This window comes from Marmota monax, unplaced genomic scaffold (genome assembly GCF_021218885.2).
Source record: "Marmota monax isolate L192 unplaced genomic scaffold, Marmota_monax_Labrador192_F-V1.1 WCK01_AAM20220418_F8-fsc00005, whole genome shotgun sequence".
Lineage (NCBI taxonomy): Eukaryota > Metazoa > Chordata > Mammalia > Rodentia > Sciuridae > Marmota > Marmota monax.
The window spans coordinates 30,662,838-30,677,298 of record NW_026692254.1 but is presented as its reverse complement, the minus strand read 5'-3'; the positions used below and the strand labels follow the sequence as shown (position 1 = coordinate 30,677,298).

Below are 14,461 nucleotides of genomic sequence, written 5' to 3'. Positions count from 1 at the left end.
TCCCTCCATCCTGCCCTGAGCTCTGACATCTCCACATCCCTCCCTGAGCTGTTAGGCTACTTCATGGAAGTCTATGAATGCTGAATCTGCAAATGAATGCCCTCAGTCTTTAGCCCCTGTGTCTATGCAAGAACATGTGCTCTCAACCTGGAGGTGTTTATTTACTGGCTTAAAATGCCTTAACCTAAAAAAAAAAAAAAAACATGGCAATAGGCAGAGCGCCTAATAATATATGCATTCATGCTGATTTCCATGGCTACTTTTGAACAGTATGCAATAGAGTGGGCTGTGTTACACAACCTTTTATAACAAAGTTCTATCCAGATGTTCTCCATCATAGTGTGACTCTTCTTTTCTGCCCTGTAGACTGCATCTAAGAAATCAAGATCCTGGCAAGAATGAAATGGTAAAACTTGACTCTGTAGTGGGGTAGCAGAGGCTGAAAAGCAGAAGGGTTAACCAGAGGCACGTATTAATTGCCTAGGAAGTTTGGCAACATACAATTGCCCAGATTTATCCTTAGGAGTTCTGGGGTGGGACCTGAGCATTAGAAGGAGAGACAATTTTCCCAGGTGATCCTGATGTACATTCTGGGTTAGGAACCATAGAGCTGGGCTCCACTGAGGAGAAACAGGGTGGATTGGCTAAGGCAGCTTCCCCCACTCAGGTTCCATCTTCTTTTTCTTTTGTGCCTTCTTTATTCTGTCCCCATCACTCTAGGTCTCCATGCACATTTCACCTCATGTTCATCCAGCTGCTCTCGAAAGACAGCTTCGGGGGGGATGCTAGACACATGAACTCTAGAGTCAGAACCATCTTAGCCACTCACTATTTGTGAGAACTTGAGCAACGAATTTCATTGAACCCATTTCTCCACTTGTCAAATGGGGGGGGGTGTTATAATAGTACACAACTGGTAGGGCTGGGGTTATGGTTCGGTGGTACAGCACTTGCCTAGCCTGCATGAGGCACTAGGTTCAATCCCCAGCACCACATAAAGAAAAACTAAATAAACAAAATAAAGGTATAAAAAAATAGCACATACCTGGTAGGGTTAGGGTAGGAATAAATCAGATCATACATAAAGTATACTTATCCTAGTGCCTGGCACAACATAAGCACATGACCTGTGGAGACCAGTATGATCATTACTGCCCGATGACTACTGTTACTAGTAACACCCACACTCTGGTTAGTGGATGTCAGCTCTCCTAGGTGACTCCAAGTATTATGGATTCAGCAGCCAAAGGCTGCTCTCCATGCATAGTGTCCTTAGAGGTTGCTGCTATGGAGATACTGGTCAAAGTGGCCTCTTCACTTCTGTTCAGGTGAAGTCAATACACCTTTATTTAGAATATACCAGGTGTATTGAGCTAGGTGTGAAAGGCCCTTGGGAAGTTCACACAATAATGAGAGTGCACAAACCAAAACCCTCCCATGCAGGTAGTGACAGACACATGTACATAGATAACCAAGGAGCAGTTCAAAGGCAGTAAGAGAAGACTTCATACAACTCACTTTTGTGATACATATAAAATTTCCTGGGCCCTTTAAGCCACCTCTGTCAAAACTTTCCATTCAACTGTTGGAAAATGTCTGCATATTACATCCTAGGTTTTATTTCTCTAACCTCCATTCAATCCCAAGATCTATTTAAAAATAAGAATAAATTACAGATGAAAGACTTACAGAACTAGAAGAGGTCTTAGAAATTGTTCATGCTAACACTCTTACTATGCAGTTGAAAAAGCCAAGGTCCCACCAAGCTAAGCTTCCTGCCTAAGATCACAGATGGTTAGCAGCCAAGCTGAGGTTATTGTAACAGTCTTGGCTTCCAGTCCGATCCTATTGCACAACATCACTCAGTCCCACTGAAATCATAACGGGAAGCAGAACCATCTCGGCAAAGTACATGCACTCATTTGTTCAATGTTAATTGAGCTCCTAGGATGTGTTCAGTACCATACCAGCACTACAAATAAAATGGCCAACACAATAAACAGATTAATACCACAGACAGTAAAGCTGATGAGAGTAAAGCAAAGCTTTTCTTGCAAAGCTTCACTAGTGGGAGAAGCAAGTTAAATAAGGGGAATCATTGCTTCTTGTAATAAAGGCAACGCAGAAAAGAGAAGGGCCTATTTCAGGTAGATTAAATGAAGGAAGCCTCTCTGAGGACTTGGCACTTGAGCCCACAGGTGAGAACAAGGCAGCCACGTTAAGAGTTGGAGAAGCCTGTCCCAAGCCCAGCAATGAGGAGGTGCAAAGGCTCAAAGGGGAAAGGGCACTTGGCATTCTAGAATATTCCAAAAGGTCAATGTGACTGGAACCTAGTGCATGAGAGGCAAATGGCAGTGATGTAACTGAAAGGTTGAATGCTGCAGGGCTTTGGAAAGTGTTATGGATTTCCATAAACATAATGTCAATTCATGTAGAGGTGGGAGTTCATGGCCTGTCTACTTCTTAGTGAAAAACATAATCTATGACAGTCCTCAACAGGGTCTATATGCCATTTTCCTCTTATTTCCCTCCATATACAGGGGTAGAAAACCTCCCCCACACACATACACACACACACACACACTCACTCACTCACATAAAATATGCAAAAGAGCTAGTCAAAAAGAAGAACCCACAGCCCTCAATTTCCAGCCCCAAGAATTTCATGCCATGCTCTCTCTTTTTAAATTAAGTGAGAGGAAATACCCCATTAAAAGTAACAGGGTCTTTGGTTTGAATATTCCTAATCATAGTTCTGAAGAGAGTGTTATCAGCCAGATCTTGCTAGAAAGACAAATGGGGAAGCAGAAAAAGATAATGTGAGATGACAGAAGAATGAAAACCCATTTGTTTACCATGTTAGCCCACAACTTACAGCTAATATAGTCTTTCTCATCATGCAATCAGTTGACTTTGTAGATTATTTTGGAAATGATAGTCAAAGGAAAAACAGTGTGTGACAAGAAAAAAATCATAACAATTACTCTGAGAGGCAGCCTCCTGGTCTACCCAGCCCAGGATTCTGTCAGGAGTTCCAAGGGATGCCCAAGGGTGAGGTTCAGAGGTGTGGTTATCATCACAATATCAACATTTGAGTGACATGCCTATACTTCACCTTGGCCTCAGGTGCCATTGTATCAATATATGCCACCAGGTAACAGTGGAGAGAGAGCCCAGAACAGATAAGCTGTGTTTATTTATTTTTTCATATTTGTGTACCCTTATGTGGTCAAGTCCTAAGTGCAGAACAAACCCAGCAGTACAGTTAAACCCCTAGACATCAAGTCAACACTCTCCAAAGAGATGTATTTGCTCCTATTTGCTGTGTTTATGTTAATTAGCTTGATTAAATCATTCTGTATCATATATATATATATATATATATATATCAAAATATCACATTGTACCCTATAAATATATACAATTATAATTTGTTAATTTAAAATACTAGTTTTAGAATTAAAAAATAAAAATTTTCCTTATATTGAGATTCATTATTCATTAAAGTTTTCTCTCTTTAAACTTGAGTTGCCTCCAGTTCCCCTTTCCAACATCCAAAGCTATTTATGCTGGTTGTGAGTTCAGTCCCTCTCCTTCTCCCTCTGAACAGGAAATTTGTGTGTTGTATCTAGATTAATTTCTGATTTTTCTCATAGCAAAGGTTTTGGCTCCAGCCTCTTACACCTTGTGTCCGCCTCCCTGCACAATGGAAACGGTATCCTGTGTGCAGCCTTGTGCACTTTCTCCAGCGTGGGGCTGTGCCAATAGCATCTCGCTGCCATGGCCTGACTCAGGGAGAGTCCCAGGGAAGGCAGGAATGACTTCTTGGCAAGGTGTAGTCGTAGGAGCTGCGTGGACCCCGCAGGCCCCGGTGATGCACACTCAGGGGGAGATGTGGCTTCATTTCCCACATTTCTTTCACACAAAGCATGATTATAGGGAAGTGCTTCCATATGGCCTCTGCAAAATCCCAGCCAAAACCGGCTTCAGCTGGCCTGTTTCAGAGTGGTAACAGACATGAAGGGGCTGTAATGAGAATCAAGAACTCAGAGCACCATGTTTTCATGCAGGCAGAAATCTTTGCTACTTTTAGCCTCAGCCCCAGCATACACATATAGAACCTGATGAAATGCCAGTGTCCTGAGGGATGCCCCCGGCTTACGCCATGTCACTCACTCCCTTGAATTGAAGGATCTGTCTGAGCATTCTAGTTTCCCTTTCTTTCTAGAAACTGATAAAAAAAAATGTTACACATTTTAGGGGAATTTTTTTTATATTGTGGAAGTACTGAGGATTGAATCTAGGGGTACTCTACCATTGAGTTACTCTCCCCAACCCTTTTATTTTTAACTTCAAGGCAGAATCTTGCTAAGTGGCCCAGGCTGACCTTGAACATAGGATCCTTCTACCTCAGCCTCCTTAGGAACTGGGATTTACAGGTGTGCACCACAATGCCTGGCCATCTTAGAGGTTCTTAACCTGGAGTGCTCTAAATGGGCATCAGGAGTCTAAGAACCTTCCCACCAAACAAACAAACAGAATGACAAAGTTGGGGCTTAAGTGCATAAGTGCATTTTTCCTGGATAGGAAATGCGTAACTTCCAACAGATTCTCAGAAGGATCTATAAGAATATATAATCCAAATGCTGAAATTCAATGAGAATGAGAGAGGGAGGGAGGGAGGGAAAGATGGAGGGAGGGGGAAGAGAGAGGCGGGGGGGGGGGGGTGGAGACTGAGAGGATATGAAGGTCCTTACCAAGAGCAAGGAACTGTGAAGTATGAATAGGCTGGACCCCTCAGCCAATAGTGCACTCCGTCCCACCTCTTTCCATTTTAGGACCTCCTCTCCACACTTCTCCAGAAAGAACTGGTTTCTTGACACAATTCCTCTCTCAGCTTCTATCCTGGTTCAATTCAAATTATCTTGATTTCTATTTTCTCTTGGACCCTGACAAAATGAGGTGCTCTCTGATGATATTTCCAAACTTTTTAAGGCCATTGCTAACTTCAGGCACTTCCCCAGCCTGCAGAGAAACCTGTGACATTACCCCTTGGTTCTCTTACCCAGGGCCCCTTCCTGAATTCACTCTTTATAGAACAGCCTGTCACTTCAACTGTCTTCCCCTGATCTGAGTTCTTCCTCTAACTTTGGTTTCTCCTACTGTTAGTTCCCTCTTCTGTGATACTCTAATGTCCATGCTTCCATACCTATCAGTAGCTCTCTTTAAAAACAATCTGCAGGGGCTGCGGTTATGGCTCAGTGGTAGAGTGCTTACCCAGCACGTGTGAGGCACTGGGTTCTATCCTCAGCACCACATTATAAAAATAAATAAAAGTATTGTGTCCATCTACAATTAAAAAAAATTTTAAAAGAAACAATCTGCAGACAGACCTATTATTTATTTGAAACTGTTTACAAATATCTACATTTAAGTTATGTAAGAGGTATGACGCCCCTTGGTACCCAAGTGAGTAACGTCTCTAATAAAAATATAGCTGGTGTTTACTGAGCATCTTTAGGTGCCAACACATGTGGCACGCCCAGCATGGGCTGATTTATGCAGTCCTGACAACAACTCTACCAAGACAGTGCTGTGGTTATTCCCAGTTTGTAATGACTATTGTTATTGTCCCCATTTAAAATGAGAAAACCAAAGTACACATGGAAGTTAAATAACTTGCCCCACTTACACATCTGGGAAGCAGCAGATCCAGCATTGAAACCCAGGCAGTCTAGTCCAGAATCTCAAAGTCCTAGCTGCTTTCCTATATTGTATTTCATAATATAATTGTGTAAGATGTTTCTTACCATCTCTGGCTGTTAAAAATGGGTTTGACAATGTGAAGACTATAATGTAAGAATGCTGATGGAATCAACTGATATTATATGCCTGAAGAGAACTTTGGGAATTATAAAGCATTATATCAGTATCAGCAATGACAGAAGGAAGGGAATGCTGAGTGTGGGGCCTCCCACCCACTTAGAAGCAAGTGTGTCAAGTGCGGGTGCTATATCTCTGGTTGAGGAGGCCAAAAAGGCCCTGTGGAAGACTTCCCTTCCTGGATAAAGGACACAATATTGGAAGATCTTTGTTACTAACTTCTTCCTTATCTGGGATGTGGCTGTAGTGTCTAAATGTTTAGTAATGACTCTGTAGCTACAGAGATGAAAGCCACCCTCTCAGGATGAGGAGAGAGAAGATATCATAGAACAGCTTCTCAGCCAACTGCTCACCCCACATTTCTTAGAAAAGACACAAATAAGCTTGAATGTGCTGCACAGGCTGAGAGATTTGTTTCATCCTAGCTCCTTCCTTTGATCTTTTAGTCTTCATTCAAAGAATTAACAAACCCTTAGACCAAAGCCTCATTATTGCAAACATCCTGGAATATTTTACAGAAGGCTTCCTATTTGGACTTCCTGCTTCCAGATTCACCGCACAAGTAACCTAACCTCCATGTTCGGCCAGAATTTTTTTTTTTCTTTTTTTTTTTACTAAAACACAAGTCTAACTGTGTCACTCTGCTGCCTAACTTGCTGTCATGACTCCACTTAACTCGAGATACAGAGTGCAAAAATGAAGGGTTGCATGGTTGACTCCTGATGCCATTCTGTTCTATCTGCCACTCTATTCAATGTGCCCTCAGGCCTGAGCCAATATCAGTACCTCCTCAAAAGAGCATGGTTTTCCTCTAGGAACTTCATGATTCCTGTGCCTAGAAGATCCTCCCTCCTCTTCTCCCCTCCCCTCCTGTAATATTCTGACCACATGGGGGTAAGATTCCTACTTCATAAGTCACATCAAAATAAATTCAAATGAATAAAATTTAAAAGTACAAAAACAAAACCATAAATGTACCAGCAGAACATATGCACAATAATTTCCCCCTTCAAATTAGGAGTCTCAACAAACTACAACCTAAAGGCCAAATTCTGCTACAGCCTTTTGTTTGTTTTTAAGTATCCTACAATTTTTCATTCCTAAACAAAGGAAATAGAAGTCTCCATAATCCACTGAAGCAAAAAGCTTCTGGAGTCCTTTCTAATTCTCATTTTGAAAGTTGAAAAGGTCCTGGGTTATGCCCAGGTATAACTGGGCCATGTTTTGTTCTGACCTCACAAGAAGCCACCATGAGGGAATTTCAAACACCACAGACAACCTGTAAATAAGTGGACATGGTGTGTCCTAATAAAACTTCATTTGCAAAAATATGCCTCAGAGACCTCTGGGAGGGGCCTAAAGATTAGGAAAGAGATTCCTTCTGGCCAAAGCAACCAGCTCAAACTGAATCATGGCTACACTGGTTAAGGGGAGAATCTCCATCTACACTAAGAGGAGCAAGTCTCCATCTACAATGACCGAAGGCAAGTGAATCCTCACTACACTGACTCAAGGAACATATTACAGGAATGTAAAGGGCTGGCTGTGGCTCTTTTGTCCATAAATACAGGAAGCACTTGATGGTGACCCATCAAACTCCCAGATAGAGCATTTGGTGGTTGTGGTCTTTTGATATTCATTATTTGATTTGGGTTTCTGTTTTGTTTTGTGGGGTCTAGGTGTGTATGTATGTGTGTATGTGTGTTGTTTTGTTGTCGCTGCTGTTTTATCTAGCATCCTTAGTTGGTGTAGTAAGAATAGTCAGAGTAGTGTGGTGCTGCAGGAGCCAACTCCTGCTATGAGAATACCTTAACGGTCCATTATCAGGCCCTGAGACACATCAGGCAGGGGGACTTTGGCCAGGTAAATCTAGTCTGTCACCTTTTCACCAGTACAGGGGTGGCAGTGAAAATCCTGCTAAAGGTAGAAAAGAACTTCCTGTTTTATCTAAGCCAGATATACTAATGACTGTGGAACACTAAAATGTGATCCAGCTCTTTCAGGTCATTGAGCCCAAGGAAAATAATTATATTATCATGGAGCATGCAGGTGGAAAACAGCTATGGCACCACATCTAAGAGACTAGTAGGAGGAAGAGGCCTGGAGACTATTCAAGCAGATTGCAAGCACCATGCACTACTGCCACGAGAAGGGCATTGTGCATCAAGAGCTGAAGGCGAAGAAAACCAGATGGATGCCAGAGGCAACATCAAACTCATCAACTTCAGCCTGAGTACCAGGTGCACAGCTGGGCAGAAGCTGAACAAATTTTGGTATTCTCTCCTGAACCTTGCCCTGAAGTCATCCAGTGGTAAGAATATGACTCCCCCCTCTTTCCCTGGCTGAAGTCTGGAGCCTTGGTGTAGTCTGTATTTTATGGTCACAGAGAGACCCCCATTTAGGGGGACCACCATTAAGCAGCTGAAGGAGCAGATCATGCACATAAGGTATGACATTCTCCTGCACATTGCCAAGGGAGCACAGAGCCTCATCAAATTCTGATGGTGGACCCCATGCAAATCATGGGCACCCATAGCTGAGTCAGGGTGAGGAATATTCACCCAATTATTCTAGTGAGCCATTCCCCAAACACTTCAGACTCTGCAATTATGATAATCATGCTTGACATGGGTTATTATCCATGTAATACTTGGGTGTCCCTGGAAAATCAAAAAAAGGATGAGGTAATGGCTACATACCTGATACTTCAGCACCAGAAAACTCAGGGGGCAGGCTGCATGTTCCAGGTAAAATTTGTACTTTGGAGGACTGGGCCTTGCCCAGGGTCTGCAGATCCTTTCCCTGTCCATCCAAAGAGGGTGCCTGTGAGCCTGCATTTCCCACCTTCCCCTTGCCCTGTGAGCAGCAGCTGCCTGAGGAGGTCAAGCAGTCACTGTATAAGGGCAATGGAAGGGCCATCATGCCTACCATTCACCTCTGCTCCCTGTGCACATGGACCTCACTCCCAGCATGGCCTCACAGCGTGACCCTGTGTTCCCCAGGCTCAGCTCCTGGAGGATCATGAGTAGATGGGGCATAGAGAGCAGTAAGTCCTCCCAAGGTGCCAAGTCAGAAAAAATCTTACCCTCCACAGGACAACCCCATGACAACAGCAAAGGCTAGAAGTGGGAGACTAGAAGGATCACCACCTGCATAAAACAGCTGTGTTGTTGTATGCCATGCTTCTGTGGGTTGGCATTCAAAAGAAAGAAAGGAAGGAAGGGGGAGGAAGGGAGAGAGAAGGAGAGGGAGGGAGGGAAAGAGGGAGGGAAAAAAGTGGCTGTAATGAAAGGAAAGCATAAATATGCTAGATTCAGTGACTCCAATGAAAATGGAGATATGAAAGAGACAAAAACCAGTGGACAGCCAGAGGACCTTGAGCTCTGAATCCTGGTGTCATGGTGTGGATCTGTCAGGTGTGGAACAGTGAGGTGTGGAAACTGGCTGCAGGAATGAGGTGTGCAAACTGACTCAGGCTTCTCTGTAAGGATTACAGCCAGGAGCACATCTGGATCCACCAGGAGTATCCTCTGCTCCCATTTCGAGCCAGTATAAATGGGGATTCACTTCCTTGAGCCAATGTAGACAGAGACTTGCTCCCCTTGACTTAGTGTAGATAGAGATTCTCCCCTTAAATCCATGTAGAAATGATTCACTTTGAGCTGATTGCTCTGGCAAGAAAGAATCCCAGTCTTCAGACCCCTCCCTGAAGTCCCTGTGGCCTGTTCTGCAAATAAAGTTTATGGGAACACAGTCATGCCCACTTGTATACAGGTTGTCTGTGGGCACTTTTGCACTCGGTGGTGATGTCAAATAGCTGGGCTATGACCTGCAAAGCCTAAAATATTAACTAACTGGCCCTCAACACAGAAAGTTTACTGACCACTGACTAATTAAAGGACTAATAAAAGGCAGATCATACTGAAATGAGAAGATGGGAACTTCTGAGTAAATAAAACTTAGAAACTATTGATACCATAAACACAAACAAAAATGAAAGTCAAATGAAAAACTGGAAAGCACGTTTGAAATAGGTATGATGTATTACAAGTTTACCAAAGGAAACAATTAACAAATAGGAAAACGGATAAATGATTTCAATAGCAAATGGAAAAATAAAAGGGGAAATTAATATGATGCAATATTTTCTATCTTGTTATCAATCAAAGAAAGGCAAATAAAAGAATGTATTGCTTCACAATTTACCTGAAAAATCAGCAAATGTTGTTAAAATAGCAATACTCTATTGGCAAATGTTCATGAAATGGTCAGTCTTCAAAGAGATAATAGGAACCCAACTTATGGTTATACTTTTAGAAAGAAATTTGACTTAAAAAATCAAAGCTATTTCTAACTAAAGAAGCTGTCAGAATTAGGAAATTGCTATTCTAGTAATAGTCTAAAATATATCTTGTTCTAGGGCAACAAGGTTTTGGGTTTCAAAACTTACGTTTTTCAGGAGAAACATGCGACTTTGACTGTCCCCGCACCAGCCTGCAGGTGGAGCCATCTCCAGCACAGACACCACAGTTGTCCTCCTTAGCATCACTCCCGAGTTGCCGATCGCAGCCCACTGCCTGCAAAGGAAGGACCAAGTGGTCAAAAGCAGGTGAAATCACAGAGGCACAACTATGAGAAAGTCTCCCCTTTATGAAAACATAGTAGAAAATCTTAGGTATGTCATTTATATAATTCTTATGCAAGGACCATAAAAGAGATGAAGCTGACCCTCTAACCCTGCTCTTTTTTAATTTATATTTTATCCAGATACTTTTAAGTATATAAAATAAAAAGAAGCATTATAGATGTTTCCTCTTTGTCTCCCCACCATTTTTTTTATCTCCCTATCCCCAAAGTTGGTCCATTCTCTCATTTCCTCCCCCAAACAGCCGCTATCTGAAACTGGTATACATCCTTCTGTCTGTGCTCTCTACAGCTACCCATATTCTACATCTATGTATCTGTATCTTTATTCTATATTTTTACATCTCCTTTTTATCATTATCTATGTCTTTGCCTGCATATCTCCACTTTTATATCATTATATCTATATATTTATGAACAATTTTTGAATAGATGTCTTATATGTTTACACTGTTATTTTCCAGTTTTCAGAGTTATTTAGCACGTGGATGTATGTGTTATTTTCTATACTGTGAGCCTTCTTTGTAAGAAAAAAGTTGAGTTTTATATTTATATATATTTCACAAATCTTTTACATTATGTGTGCAAAATGAACTGATACGACTATTTATTTCTGCTTCCCATGCTCATCCAACTTTACATTTGTAAACCTGGTTTTAAGTCCAGAAACTGTAGAGGCAGAGGGCCATGTATGCATCCTGACTTACCCACTATGCCTTTAAAAGCACAGGACCATTCAGACTCTCAGAGACTGATTTTCCTCAACAGTAAAACAGAGATAATAATGCAAATGTGTACTTCACAGAAGCCTAGCAAAGATTAAACGAGAAAATATATGCAAAACTCTCAGTGTAATTATTAACACATGACAAAGGGTTGAACAAAAGGTCAATTTTATTATTTACTTCTGCATTCCACTTTTTTTGACTGCAGGCTAGCCCCTGTGCTTTGATTTAAGGAGGTGCTGAATCAGACTCTACACCCAGGGTGTTGAAGAGAAAATAAGACTGGAGGAAGTTCAAACCACATCTAGAGACTATTCTTTCCAAAACTTAGTGTTGAAGGGAAGGAGAAAGATGAAATGAAATTTTCAGGGAGAAGTAGGAAAAGTTCCAAGGAGCTCTAGGGAATAGCTTGTGTTTAGAGATATTTTCAAATTCACAAAGATCTGTCATGAGGAAAGGGTCTCCATTTGTTCTTTATGTTTCCAAACCGGTGAAAGCTATAAATTTAAGCATAATTTAGTTCGATATGAGAAAGTTTAAAAAGTCAGAGGCTTCTTGGCGGGAAAAAACATAGAGGGGATTAAATTATTGGATGGGTGGCTGAATCCAATTACTTTTGAGATCCTTTGACTCTGCTTACATGATTTTATAAAGAAACTAATAAAATATTAATAATAACTGTTTTTTATAGAATGTTTACCAGGTACCTGGCATGCCTTATGTGCTGTACACGTTATTTCACTGAATCTTCACAACAATCGTATGATTTAAGTGCTACCTTCTATCTCCACATTACAAATGAGGACTCTGAAACATTACTGAGGTTAAATGACTTGCCAACATTACACAGCAAGGATATGGTGTCAATATTGGTTTTAAAACTCAGGTCATCTGACACCAAAATCTTAATGCTGTTATTATACCTTCCTCCACCTTGAGGATCAGCAGATGGACAGCAAAGGTTTCAGTCATACGGGTCATTATTTGAATATTTACAAGTACATGTGGAACAACTTAAGAGTGATTGATTTTGGAAACATACTTGCATGGTTGGGATTTGACCAGTGAGTAACTGTGTTCATACAACTTTCTCCAAGGGGAATAATTCTACCATGAAATTATAGAAATACTCTTCCTGGGCCAAGCTGTGTCCTCACAAATCCATGTCCCTGAGCACTTTGCATTTCATGAGAATGAGAATCACCCTCTATCTGGTCATCCAGGAAGGGTGTGGGTTTAGGAGCTAGGACGGGCTTGTTTTGAAGAGCGTTCAGGGTCTTGCAAAATCTCAGGCAATCAAATTCCTCCCTGATCACTTATACTTGCTTCATAAGTTTTTTAAAGTTAAAATTCATCCAAATCTTACAGCCAAATAAAGCATATGAAAACATCACAGAAAAATGGTATTAGAAAAGAAAGTTCGGTTGCCTTGTGATTCATAGAGTATATCCCAGAACTGCCCTTGAAATTGAAGGATGACTGAATTTTGGCTGTCATAGCCCACCATAATCAACAACAAGCAACTTTCATGAAATTGCCTGAAACATTTTCAACTTCTGTGCCATCTCCTGATGTCAGGATATCTAATTACAGTGATTTATAAACTCTAATGGATAAGCATACCAATAAAATGTATTAATATCTAATAAATAACAATTTTCAGTGCTGAGTATAAATTAATAAGACTCTTATCTTACAGTGTAGTTAATAAGACAAGTTACAAGATAAGGGTAACATAAACAAATATTTTAAATATATGAGCAGGGTGTTTTGAATTAAACATTCATCTAGAAATCATAATTTGGGGTAAGAAGTATTTCACAGTTCCTACATGATTTCCTAATCAGCTTCTTAAAAGAAAAGAATGTTTAAATAAGTGCCATTAATCCAAATTAAGCAAAACATGAATTTTCCAGATAGATCTAATTTAATACTTGAAACTAATTTTTTTCAATCAACTTCTGCTTCAGATTTGAGAAAACTGGATTTTATCTAAGAAAAATTCTAACATTTCAGGCTTAAAAATCAGAATGCATGGAGTTGTGGTAGTCATTAGGGATATTCATAAACATTTCTTTCTTTCAGCCCAGGGAAGGACTACACTTCCCCACACCTGCTAGAAGTTACAAGTGTTCACTGTCTTTGACTAATGAAATAGGAGCCTAAACAATCTGTATCCCTTATTATTATTGTATAAAAAATGCGTTCAAATAAAGCCTATCAGCCTGAGTCTCTGGGACATCCAAAGAGCAGAGACCCACTGAACTGTTGGGCAAGTAGCATTCATGAGAAGTAACCTTTAATTGTGTAAGCCCCAGAGCTTGGGGGTTTAATGGTTTCTGCAGGAAAACCTTGTGTATATTACACAGCAGTACAATTTAATCATTCGTTCATAAAACACAGTTATTAATAGCAAGGTAATTTTAAGAATTGAAAGTCTCACATTAAAATCCAGATTTGGGGATTGACAAAAAAAAAAAAAAAAAGAAACATTACCACAGCTGCTTCCTTCATAATGAGCAGGCATGTTCCAGTTCTCCAGCCCTCTCCACTCACAGAACACACCTTAGTAGTCTCCCTCCCAGGGAGGATGCAGACATTAAATTTTGAATCTCTACACTAAACTACCTAAGCATGATTCCCAGGTTTTACTAACTGTCCTTTACTAGAATTAATTTCTATTTTCAGTTAAACTGTGGCTATACTTGTAGCCATATAGAAAGTATCATCAGTATGGTGCAGTGGTTAAGAAGATGGATTCTGGAATTAGGTTGCCCGGGTTGTCAACTCTGTTGTTTTCTAGCTCTGAATGTTTGTGTCCACCAGAACTACATGTACAAAAACATAACCTCCAGGGTAATGTATTAGGAAGTGGGGCATTTGGAGGCTAGTAGGTCATGAGGGTGGGGCACTTATGAATGGGACTAGTGCCCTTTAATAAGAGGAATAGTTAATAAGAGGAGTAGAGACTCCCTTGCCCCTTCCACCACATGATGTCATGGCCACCTATGAACCAGAAAGTGGGCTCTCACCAGACCCTGAATTTAACAGCGCTTTGATCTAGGATTTCTCATCTTCCAGAACTATAAGGAACAATCTTTTATTATTTATAAGCTAGTTTGTTATAGCTGATCAAATAGACTAAGGCACTCTTAAACCTGGGAAAATTGCTTAGCTTCTTCAATTTCCACTTTCTTTATAAATCTACT

General features: G+C 40.8%; 1 protein-coding gene across 2 annotated transcripts in view; it reads right to left on the bottom strand.

Annotated features, from left to right (window-relative positions):
* The window catches only part of Adamtsl3 (ADAMTS like 3), a 341,011-nt gene that overhangs the window by 178,401 nt on the left and 148,149 nt on the right, over window positions 1-14,461 (bottom strand). For both annotated transcript variants that reach the window (XM_058577562.1, XM_046438417.2), the window contains exon 7: window positions 10,334-10,460. In XM_058577562.1, coding sequence (XP_058433545.1) covers window positions 10,334-10,460 — 127 coding nt within the window. The remainder of the gene's footprint in view (window positions 1-10,333; window positions 10,461-14,461) is intronic.